Below are 27,587 nucleotides of genomic sequence, written 5' to 3' on the forward strand. Positions count from 1 at the left end.
CTTACAAAGTCTCCCCACCCCCACCCCTCCCATACAAAATGCAAGAAAATTGTTTGGATTTGCAAAATTCGCCTTCTGCCCACCCCCACCCAGAAATGCCATTAAGAACTGGAAAGGTTTTCACAAATAGTAAAAAAACAACAACAGACTTTAGCACTTTTTCCCTACCACAAAGTGTCCAAAATAGAACAATATTGGTTTATCTGCTTAGAAAGATCTTCTTCCCAGCATCTTGCAGAAAGGAATGTTTATTCACCATAGGAAAAGAGACACCGTAGGGCCTTTTACTTTTACCAAAAAAAATAAAAATAAAAAATTTAAACCTTCGTGGTCTCCACTAGAGATGATTTAATGGCATCTTCAAGAAGCTGACTGTCTGAGAAAGGTGCAGGGATTTCTGGCACAGATTCAGACAACCCAATCAGGGACTCCAGAAAACAGCTGCTCTGATCTGCAGGTTGAGACAAGCTGGGCAGATTTGGAAACTGCAGTTGCAAAACTGTGAAGTTGTCCACGTTCTCATACTCCTTCAAGGAGTTATAAAGAGGTCCAAGGTTGTAATCCGAAAAGGACTGGAAAAAATCCAAAGAGTCGGAGGAGAAGCTCAGATCCATGTAGTTCTTGGAGTCTGGTTCTTCAGAGGAAGATGGAGAAAAACTGGCACCCTCTTCACCCTGCCCGCTGGAGGTCTCCTCAAGGAGGCCGCTTGGTCCCTGATTGGCATTCTCATCCAAGCATCCACTGATGTTTGATAAATAGCCGAAACCACCACTGGAGCCCATCTCTCCAGCAGGGTTGGCAGCACACTGGTATTCCACATCCACACTAAAGAAGCCAGAAGGGTGGAAAGAACTCAGATTATCCTGGCAGTGGCCAAGACCATCGCTCTCTTCTTCTGCATCCGAATCGTTGAAGTGGAGGATCCGGGCCAGGCCATTGTCATCGATGTCCAATTGCGACTTCTCGGACGGGTTAGTTCCGTACGACTCTTCCAAATCCTCGCTTTGATTGGATGACGCCGACGAGTCAGTTGTGTTGCTACTGCAGCTGTTCTCACCCACCGTCTCCAACGTGGTGCTGAACTTGAAGACAGGCATCAGTGAGACGGCCCTTTCCTCGTAGGAGGGCTTGTTGACCGGATAGACAAATGGGTGAAGATGGTCCCTGAAGGGTACCTCAGACTCGAGATTCCCACTGTGGTTTTGCTGGTTCTCTTCCAACTCCAGCTTCATGAGGGTGTGGAGGAAGTGGGTCTGTACCCGAGCTTGGTTGAACTCAATTCTCCCCTCTGTGTTCCCACAACCATCTCTGGTGCAACCACAAGGAAAAGAGGTGTAATCCATCTGTTGGAAGAGACATCAAAGATTTAGAATAGTTTAATGAAGCGAAGCACGAGGGGGGACATGATAGCAGCGTTCCAATATCTCAGGGGCTGCCACAAAGAAGAGGGAGTCAAGCTATTCTCCAAAGCGCCCAAAGGCAGGACAAGCAACGGATGGAAACTAGTCAAGGAGAGAAGCAACCTAGAACTAAGGAGAAACTTCCTGACAGTTAGAACAATTAACCAGTGGAACAACCTGCCTCCAGAGGTGGTGAATGCTCCAACACTGGAAGTTTTCAAGAAGAGACTGGACAGCCATTTGCCTGAAATGGTATAGGGTTTCTTGCCTGAGCAGCAGGTTGGACTAGATGACCTCCAAGGTCCCTTCCAACTCTCTATTCTATTCTGTTCCATTCCATTCCATTCCACTCCATAATTTCTATTCTATTCTATTCTGTTCTGTTCTGTTCTGTTCTGTTCTGTTCTGTTCTGTTCTGTTCTATTCTATTCTATTCTATTCTTTGATTATTCCCATTCCATTCTAGAAGAGACACCTAACATCAGATCTTACAATGTTTCCATTCTGTTTGATCTTTGGACATAAACATCTGGAAGTTATTAACTGCATTATTTGCACTCAGCCCCTTAAGCCGTCCCCCCAAGGACTGTGTCATACATTGCATGAACACACAGTTATAATAGCTAATCGGTTGAAGAGAGCATGAGAGAATTTGAGCTGTGATAGGTTGCTGTGAGAACGAAAGGGGGGTTTCCTTGCTTCCAGCCTTTTCCCCCCCTCTGTGCGCCCTGTATGCTCTCTATAATTTACCCAGTGATGTTTCTGCTGTTTTCATTTACCTGACTATGCTCCCGTTTGCTTCTTATTTACTGTAAATATATTTATTTATATAAAACCACAAGTTCTTTGAGAGCAGGCAAGAGAATTTCATTTTTAATGTGTGCCAATGTGCTCACAGTAGAAAAAAAAAGTCAAAAAAGGTTATCTTAATCTTATCAGCTTCTCTGACTTCTCCATTTGGACACCAGCTGCGGCAATTCCCTGACAGAACACAATAAATAGTTTGATTTGAGTGTTGCTGAGAACTCTTCCAAGACTTCTGGCCCAAATTACTTTCAAGGTCCTGCAAAGTGAGTCAAATTCTAGCCATCCACATGAATATGTATACTGTTGGGCGTTCAGATGTGCAATTTAATTAAACAGCAGTTCCTCTTCAAAAGTAAAGGGTTCCAACGGCAAATCAAGGCATTGGTCACTACGTGGTCTTTACTAGGAAACCTTTTCCTTATCCATTTTGAAAGAAATCTCTTAGTGAATGAGCACATGTATTTTTTTTTCTCGTTCTGCCTTCCCGAATCTTTTTTTCAAATTTGTATTGAAGTTTAAGATAAACTACAAATAAAAACAAAAGTCAAGAAAGAAAATGTGCAATGATAAAAAAAAGGAAATCTAATCAGATTTCCTTGTGATGGACTGAAGTTCCAAAATTCAACAGATGTACAATTTAGGGTCCACCTGGCCAGCAATTCTGGGAGTTAAATCTAGCACATCTGTTGGGTTTGGGGAACTGAAGACAAATCCACTTGGAAGTAGCTAGGTTGCAGCTGTCTACTTTAACTAAAAGAGTCATTATCTACATAACTCTGCCTTAAATATCAGTCCCCAAGAAATTCCACTCTTATTCATTTTGTGTAGATATATTTCTCTGTTCCATCGTTTCTGCATTTCTTGGTACTTGGATTATTTAAAGCCGAGAGATCTCATTTCTAAGATCTGCCTAAGTTACCAAACTTCAAATGAAGCCACAATGAAATGGTGAAACAATGCCAAAAAACTCACACAGCCAAAGATATAAGCATGAATGGTTTCATTTTACTTATTGAAATGAACTACTAGACTTATTAATTTGGAAAGAAACCAAACAGTGTTCCAAAACCAATTTTAGAAGTTAACAGAATTAAATAAAACTAATATTTAAATCAGCCAGAATATTAAATTTGAATCACACTATAGGAAACTGGTGGGAGTTTTCATTACAATACTCTTTGGCTTATGACCACAACCGAGTCCCCAAATTTCCACTGCTGAACAAGACAGTTGTTGAGTGACTTTTGTCCCATTTTACGACCATTCCTTCCATCCTTGTCCAGTGAATCACCTACCTGGCATTTAATTCCTGCCACACTGCAGCTGCAGGTTTCGGGGTCACAAAACCCTTGGCAGTCACAACCGCAGTTTTCCCGAGAAAGACGAATCCTTTGCAATTGCCTCTTCTCCTCCCTGTCAATCTTCTTCACCCCCATGGCCTTGAGCAAGGCCCGCCTCTTCTTGGTGGTGTAAGGCTGGAGGAAGAAGCCGTTCTCCAGATCCATGTTATTGATGTCTACATCGTCCACCACAATGTCCTCTATGGTCAGTCGGTTCGCTTCCTCCAACACCTTCGTACCGTTCATAGTGAGCTGGATAAGGGGGGGAAGACAGAGAAGACCCTCAGTCCCGCAAGGTGACACTTTGAGAGTTCCGGACTTTCTAGGCAGAGATCCATCCCCTTCTCTGTCATCAAGTTTGGGGTGGGGTCTTATCCAGGCAGGTCAAATACAAGGCAAATGCCTGGTGCCATGCTGAAAAATTACCCCAGGTATTTTCCTAGCAAAACAGGTAGTCCTCAACTTAGGACCACAACCAAGCCCAACATTTCTATTCCTATAGTTGTTAAGTACGTTTTGTCCCATTTTGCAACCTTTCTTGCCACCGTTAAGTGAATCACTGCAGTTCTTAAATTAGTAACAAGTCTGTTAAGTGAATCTGGCTTCCCCCATTGACTTTGCTTGTCAGAAGGCCGCACAAGGGAATCCCATGACCCCGGGACACTGTGACCGTCATAAATAGGAGCCGGTTGACAAGCATCTGAATTTTCATCACATGAGCTTAGGGATGCTTCAACAGTTGGTAGTGTGAAAAATGGGCATAAGTCGCTTTTTTCAGTGCCGTTTTCAGTCATTAAATGAAGTGTTGTAAGTCGAGGACTATGTGTGTATAACCAGGATCCTGGCTTCCTCTGCTTTGTATGTTCCTCCTAGAAGCTTAAGCAGACTGGGACGGGGGGAATGATGGAAAGGAAGAGAGACAGAGAATCATGTCTCTTCTGCCTGCTCCAAAACTCAACGTCAGCACAAAAAAAAACAACAACCCTCCTCCACCACCACCGAATGTCATTCTTCTCCATGTAAAGAAAATTACTGCGAAATGACAAATTAGGTTTCAGGGCCATATTAGCCCCTGGCTATCTCATGAAGAGACACGGTGGCTCAGTGGGTTAGGACGCTGAGCTTTTCAATCAGAAGGTCGGCAGTTTGGCGGGTCGAATCCCGAGTGCCACGTAACAGAGTGAGTGCCTGTTACTCGTCCCAGCTTCTGTGAACCTAGCAGTTCGAAAGCACGTGAAAATGCAAGTAGAAAAATAGGGACCACTACGGTGGGAAGGTAACAGCGTTCCGTGCGCCTTTGGCATCTAGTCATGCCGGCCACATGACCACGGAGACGTCCTCGGACAAGCGCTGGCTCTTCGGCTTTGAAACGGAGATGAGCACCGCCCCCTAGAGTTGGAAACGACTAGCATGCGTGTGCGGGGGAATCTTTACCTTTACCTATCTCATAAAGGGGGTGGGTTGTTGTTCTGAGATTTTTAAAAAAGATAAAAACTGTTATAAACAATGTAAAATGATTCCTAAAAGTTTTTTTTTAAGTAACTAAGATGCAGCCCAGTGCAAAGTTCTTTCCCCAGGAATCCAAAACTCTGTGGCAGACATTTTTCCAACTCTCCTCAAGGAGAGTTCATGTTCCCGCATTGCTCCTGGCTGTAGGGCTAAGTGGCTTTTATCTGCCTTCTGAAGCCCAGGGCAAGGAGAGCCCCCAAGCAGTCTGAGTTCCTCAAGGTTTTTCCAAAGGAGGGCCTGAAGAATTGAATGCTTGCAGAGGAGAAAATTCTTACTTTCAATTTAAGGGCTTCAAGCCTCTCTTCTTTCAGCCTGTCCTTCAGCTTCTCACGGCGGACAATCTGTTGCTGCTTGCAAAACTCTGAGATGGTGAATTCCCGGGAGAAGCCGTGTTTCCTAGCCATCCCCAGGGTGCAGCCCCCACGGCTAGGCACGCTGGTGAACCCTTGGCAACGCGGGAAGTAGAAAACAGTGACCCGGTCAAAGTCGACATTGTTCCGCCTCAACCTCTTGCTTTTCTTCAGGATGGACGTGGCTGCAGGAAGAACGAGGGAAGGAAATGAGTGTTGACCGACATTATTCTTTTGGCAAACCTCTTGTTTTTCCACCCAACTTCCCTCTAAATTCAATGTTTCTCTATTTCAGCAACTTTAAGATGCGTGGACTTCAACTCCCAGAATTCCCCAGCCAGATATTCTAGTTAGGGAACTCTGAGAGTTGAAACCTATATTGCTGAGATTGAGAAACATTCCTCTAAGTCAATGAGGACTAGGAGCTTGGGTTTTAATTCCTACTAAAAGACATCCATGATAGCAAGAGCACTTAAGACTTATAATGCCATTTTATAGTGCTTTACAGTCCTCTCTAAATGGTTTACAGAGTCAGCCTGTTGCCCCTCCACAATCTGGGTCCTCATTTTACCGACCTCGGAAGGATGGAAGGCTGAGTCAACCTTGAGCTGGTCAGGATCGAACTCCTGGCAGTGGGCAGAGTCAGCCTGCAATGCTGCATTCTAACCACTGCTCCACCACAGCTCTTGATACATTATATTACAGGTAGTCCTTGACTTATGGCTGATTACTTAGCAACTGTTTAACTTCATGACAGCCCCCCCACCCCCAAAAAAGATACTTATGACCTGGATTCAAAGTTCCCATGTCCTCTCCCAAAGGCCACACGACTGCATTTTGGACGCTCAGGCCTGGATTTGCAGTGATTTGCAGCATCCTGTGGTTACATGACTACAATTTATGGATTTTTGCCAGAAACCGGCATTTATGTCCCGCTCCTAGCAAAAAAATACCTGATCAAGAAGAATGGGTTTGCTTAACGACCGCAATGTTCACTTATAGACTCCAGTGTCTGCTTTATAATCACTGTGTTTGCTTAATGATCCCACAAACAAAGGTTATAGATTGGGTACAGCAATATGGGGATCTGCTTTATGACTGCGACAACTTAAGACTGAAATTGTGCACCCAATTATGGTCATTAAATCAAGGACTACCTGTAATGAGAACAAAGTCAATCAGCAATTAACCAAACTGGCTATGCACCCAGCAGAGAACTAAGTTGCTACAAAATATACTGCTAAACTCTTTTCGTTTACAGGATATTGTATTAAATTTGTGGTACGTGAGTGTGTACATGCTACGTACTCCACACCAAGAAAAACCAGGAATGCAACATTTCCCATACCATAAAGAAAAGATCACCTCAGGAAAAAAACCCCACAAAGCACAAAGTCCTTAACCTGGTTAACCTAAAGAATTGGTTCTCTTAAAAGTCTTGGGAACATTCTGACCTTTCTTGCTACAGTTGTTAAGTGAATCACTGTAATTGTTATCCACACAGTTATTGAGTGAATCTGGCTTCCCTACAGACTTTGTTTGACAGAAGGTCATAAAACGTCACGTGACCCTGGGACACTACAACCGTCATAACTATGAGTCAGTGGCCAAGCGTCTGAATTTTGATCATGTGACCGTGGGGGAATGCTGCAATGGTCGTGTGAAAAACAACCATAAATCACTTTTTTTCAGTCCTGTCATAATTTTGAATGGTCACTACGTCTAGGACTAATTTTTTATAAGCAACTCCCACATCATCTTCACAACCACCTTGTGATTTGTTAAGCCAAGGGGATGCTGCAATGGTCGTTAAGTGTGGAAAAACAGACATAAATCACTTTTTTTTCCACGATCCCTAAACAAATGGCTGTAAGTCTAGGGCTACCTGTATTAAAAGCATTTTTTTTTTACGTACGCAACTTCCACTTTATCTTCACGACCACTTTGTGAGGTCGGCAAATTCTGGTCTGAGGCTCAAGCTAATGTCAAATTAAAAGGCACCACTCTGGGCAAAGCCAGATGAAGCTCCCCTTCAGCTGGCAGCACCCGGGCTCACGTTTTCAGCCGCCCTCCTTCTCTGGTCCACGTGCCATTCCTGCAGGAGGGCACTACATGTGCCACCCGATACTTTGGGGTATGGCTTTTATTCTGGCCAAAAGCCAAACCTGGCCTCTCTCCTCCAGTTCTCCACGTGCACATTCATAACTTGAGCTCAGAGGCTATTTAAGGTAGGGGCCAGTTTGCAAAGAAACGTCATCTCCTTTCCCGCCCCCAATGTCCCCACTGCATAGGCTAGGCATGGGCATGGAAGCTCATGCCGAAATGAAATATTCGTAAGTGTTATTCAGCTGCCCAAGCTCCCTCCCTCCCTGCCATTAGCAAGGAAATCCGAAGGATATCGATAGCAGCCAAAAATCTCTGCTCTCTTCTTCTACTTCCCTGCAGTCAGGCAGGAATGCAAGCCCATCTCAAAGCCAGCCTGCTTTGAGACATTTGCCTTGCCATCCTTGGTAACCCTTGGCTTGTTCTCTCCCCCTCCCCCCCCCTCTGCCCTCAAAGCAGCTGCCGTACACTTAATCTCTGTGCAGGTGATTCCCTACAAAAAAACGGGGCACTTGAGCTATTTATCTTAAAGTGGCAACCTGTGGAACAGGTTTTTTATGGGTTTTAGAAAAAGTGTTAAAATCTCGTTGTTGCCGGGATTAGGGCTTCCCTCCCTCCCTCCCTCGTAAAGCACATTTATCTATTTGTTCTTTCTAAACTCAAGAATCAAAGAGATGACAAGGCAAAGGAGAGAAAAAGACACAGGGAGAAGCTAAGCAGGCTAGTAAGGAAAGACAGGACGAGAATGAATTAGGATGATGGAAAGATGAACTATTAGTAGAAATCTTTGTCGTTCCCCCCCCCACCTTCTCCTTCCAGGAGGAAAGACAGAGGAGCCAAACTCTTCTCCAAAGCATCTGAGGGCAGGACAAGAAGCAACGGATGGAAACTAGTCAAGGAGAGAAGCAACCTAGAACTAAGGAGAAAATGGGAGCAATTAACCAGTGGAATGGCTTGCTTCCAGAAGCTGTGGATGCTCCAACACTATTCAATTTTAATGTAGATGGCTATAAACTGAACAGCCCTCTCTCAACAGAGAGGGATGCGACACCATCTCTCTCCCGCATACAACACAGTCCTCCCAGAAGTTTCAAGAAGATTCCACACCCATTTGCACTATTCAGGTGACCCCGAGGGCACAGACAAACCTCCAGGTGGCCTCAACAACTTTCAGAAAGAGTACTAACAACCAGCTGTCTGCAAGGAGTATAAATCCTTCCATTCCCCACCATCCAGTCAGAGCTGAAGAAGCTTCTTGGTTGAGAAGTGAAAGGTCTTCAAGGAAAAACAAAGCCCAGTTGCCTCTTGAAAAAGCACCTTTGGGAACAATCCTGACCTGGATAGACTGAGAATCTCCATAGGCATTCAGACTCCTTTCTTATAGGTCCTTCCTTCATGCAAAACCACTGTGCTACTTTGAGCATCAAAGTGGTGGGACAAAGCCTCTCTCCCTTTCCCCAATAGTTTATTTTGAGCACACACACAAAAAAACAAGCCTGTGGTTTGCGATTATGCAAAACCTGGCTAGCTCAGGGTGCTTTAGTTTAAGCTGGCAATTTGCAGAATTCAATTAAAGAGAGAGACATGGGAGTCGAACCAATCTGAGTGCATTCATAATACACGTTCAGCTAGATCGAATTGGAATCCATTTACTTAAAATGGGCTCAAGTCTTCTAGATATTAAATAATGAGAATTTCACTTCCGGAGAGAAAAAAGGAAGAATGAAGAAGTGAACAGCAGCCAAAGAATCTGTGGACAAGAATTACAAATACAGTCTCTATACTGACCGGTTTCTTGCAATCTCTGCTCCCCTGCAGCAAGGGATGTTCTCAAAGCCAAACTGGTCAGCTGAAATCAGTACAGTTAGTCCTCGACTTACAACAGTTCATTTACTGACCGTTTGAAGTTACAACGGCGCTGAAAAAAGGGACTTATGATCGTTTTTCACACTTACGACCACTGCAGCGTCCCCAGGGTCAGGTGATCAAAATTCAGATGCTTGGCAACTGACACACATTTATGACGGTCACAGTGTCCCGGGGCCACTGGATCGCCTTTTGTGCCCATCTGACAAGCAAAATCAGTGGGGAAGCCATATTCACTTAACAATCATGTTACTAACTTGACAACTGCAGTGATTCAAAAAAGGTCATAAAATGGGGAAAAAGCTCACTTAACAAATGTCTCAGCAACAGACATGTTGGGCCCAACTGTGGTCGTAAGTAGAGTACTAACTGTATTTCTCATCCTAAACCAAGAGGGAGTCTTCCCTTCCCCTCTTTCCATTCTTTCCCTCCCTCCCTCTTTACTCTTTTCCTTCCTTCCTTCCTTCCTTCCTTCCTTCCTTCCTTCCTTCCTTCCTTCCTCTCCTCTATCTTCTCCCAAATCACATTTTTTTAATCCTAATTTTCTTCAGACAAGATAGAAGGCATATCCCATCGCCAAGGGTGAAGAGGCAAAGAAAGGAAAATTATTTTTACTACCCTGCTTGAGTGTTTGTCATCCTCCCCCTTCCCTTGAACAGTCTGGGTTGCCTTTTGCACAAGAGTTCAACAAAGAAAGAAGCTTTGTTGCTTCCACCGACACCCAAGGCACTCTGAAACGCCAGCAGATTTGCAAAACCGTCTTGCTAAGTCTAATACCCCCAAAGGTTCTGAACAAAATTTATTACGAGCCTTGCCCGGGTTGTAGGAGCATAGCAGATGGCATTCCTGCAAAGAAGTAGATGCCATTTCTGCAGAACTTCAGTGAGAGAGAGGGGGGGGGAGGCACAGACCGATTGCTAATAATAATAATAATAATAAAAAAGGGATGCTGTAAATCTTAGCCAAGTCCTGTCAGAGCAGATCAAAGTTCTGCGGGAGGCACCTAGTTAAATAAAGGCTTTAATCATAAACAGATTCTTAAAAAGTTAGCAAAAATGGCACATGTTTAAAGATTTTTTCCCCCCTGCATAATACTTCCCTTTCGGAGCTTTTTTTAAAAAAATAATAATCAAAGGGGCATAATCTCACTAGAAATGTAGACTTTTTACTTTTGATTTTATACTACTACTACTACTACTACTAATAATAATAATAATAATAATAATAATAATAAAGTTGGAAGGGACCTTGGAGGTCATCTAGTCCAACCCCCTGCTCAGGCAGGAAACCCTATTTTCAAAAAGTACATCCTCTTATTCAAATCATTTCCTCATACAAAGATATCCAAAGGTGGGCTCTAAAAGTACCGTTAACTCAAACCAATCCCTCCCAACGCAGCTAAACATTCTCCATCTTAAAATTCCTGTCACAGCTGTTTGTGGTAGCTGTTTTCAGCTCTTAAACCCAACACAAATACAGGTAGGTCCTCGACTTATGACCACAATGGAGTTCAAAATTTCTGTTGTTCGGTGAGACAGATGTTAAATGAACTTTGCCCCATTTTACAAACTTTCTTGCCACAGTTCTTAAGTGAATCACTGCTGTTGTTAAGTTACTAACACAGTTAAGTGAATCTGGCTTCCCCATTGATTTTGTTTGTCAGAAGGTTGCAAAAGCGGATCACGTGACCCCGGGACACTGCGACCGTCATAAATGGGAACCAATTGCGAAGCATCCGAATTTTGACGATATGGCCATGGGAATGCTGAAATAAATGGTTGTAAGGGTGAAAAATGGTCCCCAAGTTATTTTTTTTCGGTGTCACTGTAACTTTGAACTGTCCCTAAACAAACTGCTGTAAATCGAGGACTACCTGTATATCACGAAATGTGACAAGTGTCAAGACGTCCCTTAGCCAGACAGACGGACCCAAAGCTACTTGAATGTTTTGCAAAATCAGCATTCAGAAGGGACACAGCTTGGCTTCAAAAATGAAAACTTCTGGTGGCTAAGAGAACTGCAGAACTTTGCAGACTGAGCGAGCTTGGTTAATTCTTACAAATGAATGCATTAGGAAACTCAGTACTTACGGGTGAAATCCATGTTTAAGGCCAAGGTGGGCAGGGGGCCTCCTTGGCTGTTTTCTTCGTCAGATTCCCCACCTGACAAAGCTGAAGAGGATGAGAAAGGAGAAGATGTGGATGAAGAAGACATGTACGAAACGTCATCTTCCAATTCATCATGTTTCCGTTTTAGCACTCCTGTCATGATTAGGAAGAGATTTTTTCCCCCTTATATCTGAGTGGAAAGAACAGAAAGAAGAGATGGTCATGAGTAACAAGTCCAAATCATTTTCAAGGATATGCTTCCACGAAACATCGCCAGACAGAAAATTTTCAAGAGATGCTCAACGACGAGACAGGAAGACAAAGGCTTCCTCAACCCAGCCGTCCCTCATCTATTCAAATGAGCTTAGACTACATATCTCCACCTACCAAAAACCCACGTTGTTCTCCTTCAAGACATACACAATTCCTTCACACAAGGAACTCTGATGTCCAAACTCAACTGAACTCAATAGGACGGTTCCGGGTCAAGATCAGCCAGTATATCCAAGAAGCCTACATGACACTCACGGGTTCTTCTGCAATGTTCAGTGATTTCTTGGCATCCAGTTTGGCCTGGGAAGGGGCTAGTCATAGAAAGGAGTGCTTGAAAGCCCCTTGGTTGGAGGGGTGAAACCAAATTGTACTGAAGAAAAGTTCTGCATGACCCAATCCAGCATTTTGATAGCTCCAAGCATAGGACACCCCACCCCCAAAAGAGACTTTGCTTTCTCTAACTTTGTCTAGGATAGTGGTGGGGAACCATGGCCCCTTTGTGACTTGTGGACTTCAACTCCCAGAATTCCGGCTGAGAAATTTTGGGAGTTGGAAGTCCATAAATCATAAAGGGGCCATGGTTCCCCAACTCTGGTTTAGGATCACTGTTTCTCAGGCCCTTGCAGCTACGTATGCTGGCTGGGGGATTCTGGGAGTTGAAGTCCACAAGTCATAAAGGGGCCATGGTTCCCACCACTGGTTTACAACCACTGTTTCTCAAGCCCTTGCAGCTACGTATGCTGGCTGGGGGATTCTGGGAGTTGAAGTCCATAAGTCATAAGGCGGCCATGGTTCCCCAACTCTGGTTTAGGACCACTGTTTCTCAGCCCCTTGCAGCTACGTCTGCTGGCTGGGGAATTCTGGGAGTTGGTCCACACATCCTCAAGCTTGGTGGAGAAACATTGCTCTGGAACCAAGCCTGGCAAACAGGAGGCAATGATATCCTTGTTTTGCTCACTAAACGAAAGCATCCATAAAGAGCCTCAACATCATTTTCCTGATCATTTCTGTAGCATGTGGGCATCTAAAATGGTACATGAGCAACCTACTACAATGCCTGAAATTGGCTAACTTATCAAAAATAGGGAGATCAAAGAGTTTTGAATTACTTAGGACGGGAAGGGAAGAGAAGGGGAGGACTTAAGAATAATTCCCCATACTGTATTTTATTGCAATGCCAATACAATGCATGTAGGTGAGGCAACCTTATTTCCTAATTAACGGTGGGAAAGAGATTTTAGTAATTTTTCTCTTTTTCATGCACCCTTTGAAATACATCAGTCTTACTGCCAATTTTCATACTCAAGTTTTATTAAGTTAAACTGGAAAGTGCTAAGGTTCTTTCAGTCATGACTTGAACATACTGCTCTTCATGATATCATTATTCAATAGGTTGGCTGTCATTGCTTCGGCCAATCACAGCTTTAGAAAAGGACATTAGCCCCACTGGTCCAACCCTTTGCCAAAATGGTGGTGGAATATATAGGTAAAGGTTCTCTTCCAACAGTTGCTATCCTCTCTGCTTCTCTGCATGGTCCCCTTTTCTGCCCTTATTGCCAGGTTCCAGTAAGGGCTAAGCAACTCTCCCACCTGACTGTCTAAAATCAGTGTTTCTCAAACTTGGCAGCCTGAAGCATTCTGGGAGTTGAAGTCCACACATCTTCAAGTTGCCAAGTTCAAAAAACACAGGTCTAAATTTTAAAACACCACAGCAACAATCGAATAACAACAACAACAACAGTAGTAGTAGTAGTAGTAGTAGTAGTAGTAGTAGAAGAAGAAGAAGAAGAAGAGTAGTTGGAAGGGACCTTTGAGATCTTCTAGTCCAGGGGTGTCAAACTCAATTTCATGGAGGGCCGCATCAGCATTGCGGTTGCCCTCAGGGGGCCGGGTGGGTGTGGCCAGGGTGGGCGTGGCCTACTGGGTGGGCGTGGCTAGAGTGCGTATGGCCTGCTGGGTGGGCGTGGCCAGCTCTGCATCGTTGGCATCAAGGGTGCCTCTGGGGGCCTGGGCAGGAGTGGGACAGATCTGAGGGTCTCTGGCAGAAGGAGGGTCTCTGGGCCAGGGCCAAGGCAATGGAGGACGTTCTCTCACTGTTTCCAGGATGGCTTCGCGGGCCGCATGAAACCACTTCGTGGGCCGGATCTGGCCCCTGGGCCTTGTGTTTGACATGTCTGTTCTAGTCCAACCCCCTGGGCTCAGGCAGGAAACCCTATCTGATACAGACAGATCCAAAACTACAACTAAGGAAAAACATGCAGTGAGTGTGGTTTGTTTCCAGGAACAGGTAGGCCGTTGTTGTTGTTAGCTGCGAAGTCGTGTCCGACCCATCGTGACCCTATGGACAACGTTCCTCCAGGCCTTCCTGTCCTCTACCATCTTCTGGAGTCCATTTAAGCTCATGCCTACTGCTTCAGTGACTCCATCCAGCCACCTCATTCTCTGTCGTCCCCTTCTTCTCTTGCCCTCGATCTTTCCCAGCAGGTAGGCCGTACATGCCTATATTTCAGAAGTGAAACAGCCAGAAAATCAAACCTGCCTTGTGTTTTAATTCAGACTTGAGCAAAAGGTCAGCTTGTGCAACCCTGGCCGAAAATCGAGGGGCGTCAGCGTGGAAGCCAATCACCCTGACATAAACACATAGAAATCTCATCTCGTCTTGCTAGATTGCCAACAAAGACATTTTGTTCGGATCTTCCAGTTCTTACTCATCTCGTTTGACCGAGAACAGCCTTTTTCTTTCTTTCGTTCTGTCTTTTTTTTTTAAACCCACCCTTAACCAGAAACACGATGAAGCAGATCAAACCCACAGGAATTCCTCTCTTGGCACAGCCAGCTCTTCCTATGCTGGGAACACTTTCTGAAAAAAATATTCAGCCCAGATGCACATTCTTCTCTGATTGGAACATCTCGTTTTCAAAAGGAAGGTGCAGGTCAGAGATGGAAAGGAAAAGAAGTGTGTGTGGGGGGGGAGGAGCTCCAAAGTTTGCAGAAATAAGGCTTAAAGACCAAATTCTGCTTCTAATCTGCTACAAAGGCAGGATCTTTCAGTGGGAAAAGTTTTTAGGGCCCCTTTCAAGTGGTTTGAGGTTGCCCCAAAAGGAGGAGACAATTCCCACCACCACAAAAAATAAACTGGCAAGAAATTAAATTCTGCAGGGGGGAAAAAAACCTGTATTTGTGTAAATGCAAATGCACAATGCCAATTGCCTTGAGCTCTGAGCCAATTAAGGAAAAACTGAGCATTTTTTTAAAAAAAACTGCACTGCTATTATTCATTAGCATGACCGCATACAGTGTAAGAGAGCTAGTGAAAAGTTGAAAAGAAATCTCCCCAATGTGTGCTCCACTTTGGAGGTGATCCTGTAGAGCTGGAACTGGCTGGCTGGCTCTTGATCAGCCCTGCCAGGATGAAACTACTCCGTGTAATCCAGAAAAAATTCAAACATTCCTTTGAATTCAGGCCTTCTCAGCCAGCCAAAATACGTACTGCACAACAAATATTTCTAGTTTGGCCTGTCAAAGTTGGAATCTGCCTGATGTCCAACATTTCAAGGTGGTGTTCTTACCACTTGCTCATCCAGTTCTTCTTACAATACCCCTGCAGAGTTGGCAGGGCAGAAGAACAGGAACAGGGCCAAAATCATCTAAATTTCCTTGATTGAAGGCACCTCTCTTTCCCCACTACTAGTGTAACACTCCTATCTCAATCCCAAGCTGGAGATGGATGGACTTTGCCCTCTAGCATGGAGCCAGCTTGGTCCATTGGTTAAAGGCGCCAGGCTAGAAAGCAGAAGATGGTAAGTTCTAGTTCTGCCTTAGGTATGAAAGCCAACTAGGTGACTTTGGCCAAGCACCAGGAGACAGTGAGTTCTAGTCCTAACTTGGGCATCAAAGCCATCCGGGTGATTTTGGGCAATCACCAGGAGACACTGAGTTCTATACCCACCTTAGGCATGAGAACTGCCTGGTTGACTTTGGACCAATCACCAGGAGTCGGTGAGTTCTAGTCCTGCCTTGGACATGAAAGCCAACTGAGTGATTGCGGGCCAGTCCCCCCCCCACTCTCTCTCAGGCCAGCTCACCTCACAGGGTTGTTGTTGTGGGAAAAATAGGAGGAGGAAGGGGCATGTGGCATGTTTGCCACCTTGAGTTAGTTATAAAAATAAAAAAGTCAGAATATAAATAAATAAATTGGTACGCCTTTGAACAACAGACAACCCCTTGCAGTCCTGAGAATAGATCTAACAATCGTCTTCCCTGCTACATTGGCATCACATAAACACATGCACTTCTAAAAATAATTATGGATTATCCAAGCCGAGCTCTCTCTCTCTCTCTCACTAAAAAGCATCTTCGGCTTCAGAATTCCAAATTTGCTTTATAGCTCACTGAGATCCCAGCAGAGGCACATGAAAACACATTGCCCCTGGGCATGTGCAGAGTGTTTTCCCCTCCCCAACACAAATGATGGTTTCAGAGTGCAGGGGCACCTCTTAAGATCACCTCTTAAGAGTCTGGAAAAAATTCAGAGAAGAGCAACTAAGATGATCCAAGGCCTGGAGACTAAAACATACGAAGAACGGCTGCGGGACTTGGGTTTGGCTAGTCTAAAGAAAGGAAGAAATAGGGGAGACATGATAGCAGCATTCCAGTATCTGAGGGGCTGCCATAAAGAGGGGGTGTGTGTCACGTTATTCACCAGAGCACCAGAGGGCAGGACAAGAAACAATGGTTGGAAACTGATCAAGGAGAGAAACAACCTGGAATTAAGGAGAAACTTCCTGACAGTGTAGACAATCAACCAGTGGAACTCCTTGCCTCCAGAAATTGTGGGCGCTCCATCACTGAAGATTTTTAAGAAGAGACTGGACAGTCACCTGTCTGAGATGGTATAGGTTCTCCTGCTTGATCAGGGGGCTGGACTAGAAGACCTCCAAGGTCCCTTCCAGCTCTATTCTATTTTATCATGATCCCACTCCTTCCTCCAATATTTTTTTTTAAATCAGCCAGCGTCCAGCTGCCTGGATGCATGAGAGCACACTGTGTACATGAGGGGAGTTAAGGACATTTAGCTTCGGAGATTCTTTGGTCTCCCAGTGCCAGCTTGGGACAGCCTCAGGAAACCCAGCCAGCCTCTTTGGCGGCGCTGCCGCACATGCTGCGGCACTTTCCAAAGCTGGTTTCAGCTGCAAAAGCCATGCCAGCTGTGTGGGTGCTCAGCTTGGGAGCAATGATTTACTACTGAGAGTGATTTACAACCACTCTGAGAAAGCAACCAACCAGGCTGGTGGCACTGACGGCGCCACCCACATTTCTCCAGGCTTTGGGCTGTTAACAGCCATCTAGCAGGAACCTATTTCCAGACTTCTGTGCCATAAATAACAGCGCTATGTTTCCTGAAGAAACATCCTCAAAAAAAAAAAAAAACAAGACCAAAAGAAAAGCCCAAGCATCGAGATACTTTGCTGCAGTTGAGGAAACCTGAATATTCACACAGAAAAGTGAACAGCTATGATCAGAATTCTGTGCCATAAGAGCCTAATGCTGGGAAAGATTGAGGGCAAGAGAAGAAGGGGACGACAGAGAATGAGGTGGCTGGATGGAGTCACTGAAGCAGAAGGCGTGAGCTTAAATGGACTCCAGAAGATGGTAGAGGACAGGAAGGCCTGGAGGAACGTTGTCCATAGGGTCGCGATGGGTCGGACACGACTTCGCAACTAACAACAACAACAACATGATCAGAATAGAACAGAACAGAACAGAACAGAATAGAGTTGGAAGGGATCTTAAGAGGTCTTCTAACCCAGGGATTTTCAACCAGTGGTACGCGTACCGCCTGTAGTACATTAGCACGTGGCAGGTGGTACGCGGCCCTGCCCAGGCAAGTGTAGTACGGGAGGGAACGAGCCAGCGCAGTGCAGGACTTACTGTGAGAGTGTTCTCCGGAGCTGCAGAGTGGCCGGGGCGAGGCAAAGGGCCCGGGCAGCATCGGCTGGAGGGAGGGAGATGGAGAGTGGAAGGATTCTTTTGTGCTTTTGTGACTTTTGTGCAATATGGGCTTTGTGTTCTTAAGGAGTGTTTGGCAATTTCTATTTGGCTGATGGCTGATGTCTCGTGTTAGCTTCTATTGCTCTGCTATTCTTAGCTTTAATTTTTGCTGCAAGGGATTTTCGAGTATTTTTCTCCTGAATTGATTTTCCCTGCAGCATTCCTTTACTTATGAATGGAACTATTTGGAGAGGCTGCCTTAGTCGAAAGCCAGTACTTGCCACATTTTTTTTTCCTCCTTAAGTGCAGGCTGCAGGCTCCTTAACTTTCCTTTCTACCCAGTAGCTAATTCTTAAAGGGGAATGTGCCTTTTTAAGCTAGTTCCCTCGTTGGCTTGTCTTTTGTGTCTCTGGAGGCTTTTCCTTGTTTAATGAATTTATGAAAGAGGGAAAATAGGGGGGGGTTCAAATTCTTCCTTCAGAAGGAGATAATAATGAGAGGGAGGGAGGGAGGGAGGGAGGGAGGGAAGGAAGGAAGTTCCGCCTTAGCCCGTGGCCACCAGCAGCCTTGCCATTGACTTTGCTTGTCAAAAGGTTGCAGAAGGGGATCACATGACCCTGGGACATTGTGACCCTCATAAATATGAATCGGTTGCCAAGCATCCAAGTATAAATCACATGACCCTGGGCATGCTGCAATGGTCATAAGTGTGAAAAATGGTCATAAGTCATTTCAGTGCAATTGCAACTTTGAACAGGGGTTTTTTTTTTGGTCATAAAGTTTTTGACACCTTTCCAGATGGTACTCGAATATTGTCATACCCTAAAAGTGGTACAATCGGTGAAAAGGTTGAAAAGCCCTGCTCTAGTCCAACCCCCTGCTCAGGCAGGAAACCCTATACCATTTCAGACAAGTGGCTGTCCAGTCTCTTCTTAAAAACTTCCAGTGTTGGAGCATTCACTGCTTCTGGAGGCAGGTTGTTCCACTGGTTAATTGTTCTAACTGTCAGGAAATTTCTCCATAGTTCTAGATTGTTTCTCTCCTTGATTACTTTCCATCCATTGCTTCTTGTCCTGCTTTCGGGCGTTTTGGAGAATAGCTTGACTCCCTCTTCTTTGGGGCAGCCCCTGAGATACTGGAACACTGCTGTCACGTCCTCCTTCGTCCTTCTCTTCGTTAAACTAGGCATACCCAATTCCAGCAACCGTTCCTTATATGTTTTAGTCTGTAGGCCTTTAATTATCCTAGTTGCTATTCTCTGCACTTTTTCCAAGATTAAGTTTGGAGAAGAAAGACAAAGGAAAATAGGAGCAGAGAAGACTAGCTTTGCAGAAAAAATCGCCCAAGAACATATATTCTACTCTAGAAATTCACCCATCCGGTAATGCAGGGGTTTGCAAATTACAGGTAGTCCTCAACTTGCAACAGTTCATTTAGTGACTGTTCAAAGTTACAACAGCTCTTAAAAAGTGGGTTATGACCATTTTTCACACTTATGACCATTGTGGTATCCCCATGGTGATGTGATAAGAATTCAAACACTTGCCAACTGGTTCATATTTATGACAAGATGATCGCGGTGTCCTGGGATCACGGGATCACTTTTTATGACCTTCTGACATGCAAAGTCAATGGGGAAGCCAGATTCACTTAACAATTGTGATACTAACTTAACAACTGCAGTGATTCACTTAACAACTGTGGCAAGAAATGTCGTAAAATGGGGCAAAACTCACATAACAGTTGTCTCACTTAGCAACAGAAATTTTGGGCTCAATTGTGGTCATAAATTGAGGATTACTTGTATAGGTTCCCAAGCTAAATTGCGCCAATCAAATCCTTATTCAGCAGCCTTGCTAAGAAGATGCCCTTTTGAAGGGTTGAAGGAAGGCTTAATTTTCTCTCCCAAAGCACCCAATACAATCTTTGCCAACAGAACAAACAAGCCTACAACATGTTACTGACTCTCCTCCAAACTTGTTAGTGGTGGGGGAAAAATATTTTGGTTGCTTAGAGGCTCTGTGGACTCACCTTGGCGAGCAGGGAAAAGCTATTTATAAGCCTTTCTCTAGAGAGTCTTGTCACATTTATAGACCAATGGTATGATCACATCAAAAAGAAAAAGAAAAAGAAAAAAGAGCAGTCTGGCTGTAAGAACAACTTAGGAATGTGAGGGTGTAGCCCAGAAATGTGGATGTCTTTACATATGCTGTACATACAGCAACCTAATTTCTCCCTGAATAGTGAAACGAACTATAATTTTGAAGTGTGCCTTGAAAACATTCTAAACTAATTTAGCTAATTTCAAATATTTGGATTGGAGAAGAAACCTACAATTATTAAATAACTTTTTCCTGCTCTGCACCACCATTCATGAAAGGATGGATATCATCCTTACTTCCTTCCTTCCTATTTGGGACTGCCACGATCAGTTTAAAAGCCTTCCTAGCCCTTTATCAGGTTTCTCAACCTCAACAACTTCCAAGATATTTGCAGTTCAACTCTCAGAATTCCTAAATCAGTTGGAAATTCCGGGAATTGAAGTCCAGGCTTACTTGCTGGGGAATTCTGGGAGTTGAAGTCCGTCCATCGTAAAGTTGCCAAGGTTGAAAAATAGTGATCTAAGGTTTCATTAACTCACTACAGCTAAAAATAGACGGAAGAGGCTTGCCACGGCACAAAGATGGAAAAGAACACACATTCTCCTTCCCCACCACACCCTACTCTGTCTCTCTCACACACAAATTCCCATCTCAAAATTAAAGCAAGAAGTACAATAATTGAAAGTGTAGAAAGGCCTTTTTTCCAGCAAGCAAGGGCAAATAGTTCCCAGAAGGAAGAAAAGCAAATTGTTTACTGCAACTTTGTATTCCTCTGGAAGGGCTCAATTCAGTGATGGAAGTTGCAGTCCAAGGCATCTGGAGGTCCGGCAAGCATGCAGAATTATCAGCACAGGTGAGCAAGGTAGCGTGTATATTTCCTCAAACACAAGACACAGCCAAAGGAGAATTTCTTAGCCTCTTAGAGATGATTTTCACACGACACACATCTTTCTGGGAGAAGAATGGTTAGATTGTGGCGGGGTATAAGTTTGATAAATAACTCCATAAAGCATTAGATAGAGGTAATCCTCGATTTACGACCATAATTGAGCCGTACATTTATGCAGCTAAATGAGATGGTGGTTAAGTGAATTCTGCCCCATTTTATGAACTTTCTTGCCCACTTGTTAAGTGAAGCACTGCGGTTCTTAACTTAATAAGATGGTTGTTAACTGAGTCTTTGCTTATCAGAAGATCACAAAAGGGGATCACGTGATCCTGGGACACCGCAACCGTCATAAATATGAACCACTTGCCAAGCATTCAAATTTTGATCATGTGACCCTGGGGATGCTGCAATGGTCTTAAGGGTGAAAAACAGTCAATGCCTGAAGGGTCACTAAATGAATGGTTGTAAGCCGAGGCTTCCGTATTTATGAAACTGTGTTGGTTAACTTGTGAACCAAGATACAAGGTTACTGTAAAAGATGACCAATCCATCCGTACAAACAATGGGTCAGAATATTTATCTCTGCACCTGTTTTACATTTATAAATATTCCGTTCGCTTTAAAATCAGGATGTGAATGTGGTGGCGAAAAATATGAATGCTGTTCAGTGCTTAGTCAAATGCTCTATTTGATTGCCAATGAATAATTCAGAATATTTCCCGTGTTTGTCTCCCAGTGAACACACTCTGTATGTTGTACCTTTTAACTTTACATGTAGCTGCACACAACTCTCCAACAACGCACACCAGCTGGACAAACTTTCAGACAAAAACACTAACTGTGCACTAGAATTAAGCATGCATGCATATATATATATATATATATATATATATATATATATATATATATATATATATATATATATATATATACATATACACACACACACACACACATATATATATATGAATATATATATGTATGAATATATATATGTGTATATATATATGTAGTATTTGTCAAGGCTTTTTGAAAGCACCTTGCTAATTAACTCTTTCATTCCTGCTTTGGCCTGTCTCAAGGCTTATCCACAGGATATAGCCAACTATGACAGCTCATTATTTGTGCAAATTATTCAAATTGCTAATAAAGAATTTCCTCGGCTTACAACCAAAATTCTTTATTAGCAATTTGAATAATTTGTATATATATATATATATATATATATATATATATAATATATATATATATATATATATATATATATATATATATATATATATATATATATATATATATATATATATATATATATATCTGTGTGTGTGTGTGTGTGTGTTTTCTGAGGTTTTCGCAGGTGTTCGTATGTGGATCTTTGGTTATTCGGGTTTTTTCCCGTGTAGAACTAAAGGTGTAGGGGCGACGTTTCGACGGAATCCCATCCGTCATCATCAGGCTGGTTGCTTCTGCTTCCTTCTTCTGGGAGAAGCATGTGGCTGTTTGTTCCTCTTTTTTAAACTGCCAGAGGGGGTGTGTTCTGTGGGTGGAGGTGTGCTCTGATTGGGTGGGGGGGTTAGCTGTGTTCTGATTGGGTGGGGGTGTGTTTTGAATGGGGGCTGTGTTCTGATTGGGTGGGGGTGTGTTTTGAGTGGATGGGCTGGTCTCAGCTGCCAGCCTTAGACCTGAGCTGGTGAGTTGTGCTGCTTTTGTTTGGCTCCGTGTTTGTGGTGGTGCCATGTTTTTATAGTGGGTGTCAGTTTGCTTATTGTGTGGTTTGGAGGGGTTTAGAGTGGCTGATGTTGCAGCTGTAGTTAGGTTTCTGTTTTGTGGTTGTGTGTCGTTATCGTTGTGGGTTCGGATTTGCTTTTTGAATGGTTGTGTGGTGGTGATGTCATCATGAGTTTGGGTCTGGTATCCTTCTTGGTGGTTGGGAATCGTCTGTCAATCAAGGCAGGTTTCCAAATGGCTGGCAGCTGAGACCAGCCCATCCACTCAGAAGAAGAACAAACAGCCACTACCACACACTTCTCCCAGAAGAACGAAGCTGAAGCCACCAGCCTGAGGATGACAGATGAGATTTCGTCGAAACGTTGCCCTGATACCTCCAATTCTACGTGGGAAAAAACCCGAATGACCAAAGATCTACATATATATATGCATATGTCTATGTATGTATGTGTGTGTGTGTATACACACTGATTTTGCTTCCAAAAACGGTGGGGCGGTGGGAAAAAAGCACCTGTACCCTAAAATCCTTAAAGCCGATCACAACATCCAGCTAAACTGAGAAGAAAACCAGACTTTCCACCTGTGCATTTTACAAGAACTGAAGTCTAACATTAATAACACAGAGAAGTTTTCAGTGTTCTACAAACACTCTGAAAATAGGTGAGGAACTATTAATACCACTTTACAAGGCCTTGGTAAGTCCACACTCGGAATACTGCATCCCTTTTTGGTCGCCACGATGTAAAAAAGATGTCGAGACTCTAGAAAGGGTACAGAGAAGAGCAACCAAGATGATTAGGGGGCTGGAGGCTAAAACCGGTGCTTTTTTTGGTAAAAGAAAAAGGTGCCGGAACTCACACATGTCATACAACCTGCCTTGCCTACCCTACAAGGTTCCATCCAAAAAAGGTGCCGGAACTCCGTTCTGAGAGTTCTATGAGAAAAAAAGCCCTGGCTAAAACATATAAGGAACGGTTGCTGGAATTGGGTATGTGTAGTTTAATGAAGAGAAGGACGAGGGGTGACATGATGGCAGCGTTCTAATATCTCAGGGGCTGCCCCAAAGAAGAGGGAGCCAAGCTATTCTCCAAAGCGCCTGAAGGCAGGATAAGAAGCAATGGATGGAAACTAGTCAAGGAGAGAAGCAACCTAGAACTAAGGAGAAACTTTCTGACAGTGAGAACAATTAACCAGTGGAACAACCTGCCTCCAGATGTTGTGAGTGCTGCAACACTGGAGACTTTTAAGAAGAGATTGGACAACCATTTGTTTGAAATGGTATAGTGTTTCCTGCCTGAGCAGGGGGTGGACTAGAAGACCTCCAAGGTCCCTTTCAACTGTGTTATTCTATACGTCTGCTACTGTACTGGGCTGTTCTGACATCAAGCAGACACACACACCTGTGAGAACTGTGCAGGGTTTCAGATGAGAAGGCCAAGCGATACTTTAGGGCATGCCTGGCTGAGGAATTCTGGGCATTGAAGTCCACAAGTCATAAAAGGGCCAAGTTTGAAGACCCCTGCTTTAAGGCATGGACAGATATGCAACACACCTATCTGCAGAGTCCCTGTTGTTCTCTGAGCTTGGCTGTTTCCTTGCAGACATTTCATTACCCAAATACTGGTCATTCTCGACTTACAACCACATTGGTGCCTGCCCATCCTGGTTGTAAATCAGGTCATCCAACCAGATTTTGAGACCATTTTTGCGAGGGTCATTCAGAGAAGCAAAATTAAAGGGGTGGGTGGGGGAAGACTCAGATTTGCTTAACGACCACGTATACAATTGGTTTACTTTATGGTCAGAACCCCTTCAGAAGATGGCATCTGCTTTTCCCAATTGGCAAAATCTCTGCCTCAGTTTCCCTAACGAATTTTTAAAAAATAAATAAAAAAATAAAACTAAAATGGCTATTATGGAAGATTTCATGTGCCAAATTTTAATACCACTCAGTTCTGATTTCAAAACAATGACTTCAAGCAACAGCACAAGAAATTTATTCTAGGTAAAAGTGTGTTGATTTTTAAACCTTTGTGTCTTTAATAATCAGTCCTTGTGCAATCCAACTATATGCTAATTATTGGATGTTTAAGCAATCTGATTCAACTGCATTATGGTGTAGCCTTAAGTAGGTAAACAAAAGCAAAAAAAAAAGAGTTTTAAAGGCTGAAGTCAGAACTGTACATTTTATACCTCTTCTGACTGCAGACAAAGGATTTTTCACCCCAATGAACAGAGAGAATATCTTGCTATGAATTCTTTAAATCTTAAAACTTTAGGGAGAGCTGGCACTCTTTCAGCTCAGAAAATCAAACCTAGTTTTTACAAACAATGGTATTATAAGATATTCCTCTTTACTACCGGTAGGTGTTGCTCTAGTCTAGTTACAAAGGAGAGAGATGTATTAGGAGCAACTGGAACAGAAGTTATTGGGAGTTAAAAAATAAATCAGGAGAGAGAGGAGAGGAGGGAGGGAGGGAGGGAGGAAGGAAAGGTCTGTCCCATGGTCAATTGCATTTGTATCCAAGTATGTGGGATTACAGTTCTTACAATCAGGGAAAGCAAGCATACACCTAATTCATAGGCTGAAACATTTCCCGTCTCATGTCAGCCGGTGTGTGCTCAAAACTAAGGCACAACAAGACTCCACTGAGAATTATTTCATTTGAGACCTGCTCCTGCAGGTTTATTCTGAGTTTATTCTTAAAACTCACAGCCCTCCTTCAAGGAGGTGAAGACTAGGTACATAACTAACACCACCAACAAATTGTGCTGCAAACTAAAATCTCTGTTCAGAGAGTTATGCCAGCCTAACAGCAAGCCATACTTTTGATGGCTTAGTTACAGGGGTGTCAAACTCAATTTCATTGAGGGCCGCATCAGCATTGCGGTTGCCCTCAGGGTGGGTGTGGCCAGGGTGGGTGTGGCCAACTGGGTGGGCGTGGCTAGAGTGCATATGGCCTACTGGGTGGGCGTGGCCAGCTCTACATCATTCGCATGAAGGGTACCTATGGGGGCCTGGGCAGGAGTGGGACAGATCTGGGGGTCTCTGGCAGAAGGAGGGTCTCTGGGCCAGGGCCAAGGCAGTGGGGGCCGTTCCCTCCCTGTTTCCAGGATGGCTTTGCGGGCCACATGAAACCACTTCACGGGCCGGATCCGGCCCCCCGGGCCTTGTGTTTGACATGTCTGGCTTAGTATATATAACTTATTTATTTATTTATTTATTTATTTTAATTCCATTTATATCCCGCCCTTCTCCGAAGACTCAGGGCGGCTTACAAGCTTAGCAGTAGCCTTCATTCTATGTATATGCCTGCTTATTAGGGCTTTCACACCCCCAAGCGGCATTATTACAAAGTCAGCTTAATTGCCCCCAACAATCTGGGTCCTCATTTTACCTACCTCGGAAGGATGGAAGGCTGAGTCAACCTTGAGCCTGGTGGGACTCGAACCTGCACTAATGGCAGGCAGCTGGTGTTACTTAAGGAGGCATCAGCCCACTGCTCCACCAACTTAGTATAGACTTAGTATATAACTAACCCAATAAATTGCCAGAAGAGGTGTCAGATTCTGGTCTTCTGTCGGACATCAAAGGAAAAGAGCTAGCAATCCTTAGCTAAGTTTTAACCAGACTTCTGGGAGCTGGTGCCTGGGTTCCTTTCAGTTTGTGACATCAGCCCAGCTGAGTTCCAGCAGCCTCGCCATTCCGTCACTGGCTAAATGATGCAAGTCTTACTAACTGGCAACCCCCACGTTTAGAAGAAACGCTGACTTCTACTGCTGCTCACTTCTACTGCTGCTCGGCTAGGCTGAGTCACTTCCCAGGAATCAAATACACAGTATTTCCCCGGAGTAGCTATGACAAACAGGAGAGGAGGCCAACAGGAAGAAAGCTCTCAGAAGAGAGAAAATGCCCCACCTTCATTCATTCCCAGTTCTAGTGTTGGTGAAGGGCATCAGCCAGCTCTGTGGGTCCAGGAAATTCACACTAGTCTGTTAACATCGTTTGGGGAGGGGTTGTTGTTCCTCCCATAAGAAATAGCCCCAATATTAAAAAAAAATATCTCCTGGTGGAATCAGCGCCGAGAGGGGAACGAACCGAGCAAGTGACCCAAACGCCCAGTTCCAAGGAATTGGAGCGAGTCCCATTCACACGTAGCCCCAGTCACCCTCCGGGTTAGCACGTCCTCTCCACAATGCCCTGCAGGTAAAAGTGAGCTGGGGGTCAGGTAAGCAGGCGGGCAGTTTCCACGGCCCCGTGAGCGCCTTGCTCTGACTCGGGCAATCGGGCGTCGATCCGGGAGGAAAGGCTAAATGTGAAGTCGCTTCGGATCGTCGCCCGCAGGCCCAAGGATCGCGATCCGACCAGGAAAACCGTTTCCCGGCCCGCCAGAGGGAGGCAGTCTTGTCTGGCTCAAACAAGCCCTCCTACGCTGCGACTGCAAACCTCGACTGAAGACCAGCTTGGGAATCGGGACCCCAATCGCAAACCCCTTTCCTCGAACAAGTGTCCGCCTGCAGAAAGTCACCCCAGAGCTGGGGTTCCCTTCCGACGGTGGGAACGCGCGTTCGCCCTGTCTCCGCAGCGCCCCCTCCCGGTCGGGCATCCTCCGCCACCTCCAGTGTAGTTAGCCCTCGGCCCTGCCGATCCCGACGTGCCTTTTCTTCCGCGTCTCGGATCCCGGACGACGCGAGTTCCCTCCAGACAAACCCGAACCGGCGCCGTCCTGTAAGGCGCCCCTTCCCTCCTCCTGCCTCGCATCGCGAGCCAGGACCCACCCCCACCCCCGCCCCCGCTGGCCCCGAAGCGCCCGCTCCTTCGCGGAGGGGAGTCCCAGCGGCGGCGGAGTCGCTACGCCTCTGGCTCCAGCGGCCAGGCGCCCCGACGGAGACACTTACCGGCGCCGCTCGAGGCTCCAGGGACATCCGCCGGAGGAGTGAAGAGTGCAGAGACGGCTTTGGGGAAATCCGGCTGGCGGAGCGGCAGCTCAGGAGCGCATCGCCGCGGAGCAACAGCAGCAGTAGCGGCGGCGAGAAGCGCTGAGCTGCCTCCGACCGTGCTTGGCGCGGCTCTGATCTGGAGGGCGCCGCCGCCGCCGCTCCTCCTCCAGCTGCTTGCGC

The 27,587-nt window shown here is 44.8% G+C and overlaps 1 protein-coding gene across 1 annotated transcript; it reads right to left on the reverse strand.

The window, feature by feature from the left end:
* Window positions 1-157: 157 nt before the first annotated feature.
* On the reverse strand, window positions 158-27,587 carry CSRNP1 (cysteine and serine rich nuclear protein 1). Its single transcript, XM_083376991.1, has 5 exons — window positions 27,366-27,587; window positions 11,466-11,673; window positions 5,332-5,591; window positions 3,503-3,799; window positions 158-1,343 (listed from the first exon to the last, which is right to left on the reverse strand). The coding sequence occupies exons 2-5, from the start codon at window positions 11,641-11,643 to the stop codon at window positions 318-320; spliced, it is 1,761 nt and encodes a 586-aa protein (XP_083233117.1). The 5' UTR covers window positions 11,644-11,673; window positions 27,366-27,587; the 3' UTR covers window positions 158-317.

Source organism: Vipera ursinii, assembly GCF_947247035.1.
Source record: "Vipera ursinii genome assembly, chromosome: Z".
NCBI lineage: Eukaryota > Metazoa > Chordata > Lepidosauria > Squamata > Viperidae > Vipera > Vipera ursinii.

What these genes read in the sequence shown, in the direction of transcription:
- CSRNP1 (XM_083376991.1), bottom strand. Translation starts at nt 11,643, where the DNA reads ATGACAGGAGTGCTAAAACGGAAACATGATGAATTGGAAGATGACGTT. An exon ending in TTGAAGCCCTTAAATTGAAA is followed by an intron (nt 3,800 to 5,331) that starts GTAAGAATTTTC and finishes CCCCTTATCCAG; the next exon opens with CTCACTATGAACGGTACGAA. An exon ending in TGGCAGGAATTAAATGCCAG is followed by an intron (nt 1,344 to 3,502) that starts GTAGGTGATTCA and finishes CTCTTCCAACAG; the next exon opens with ATGGATTACACCTCTTTTCC.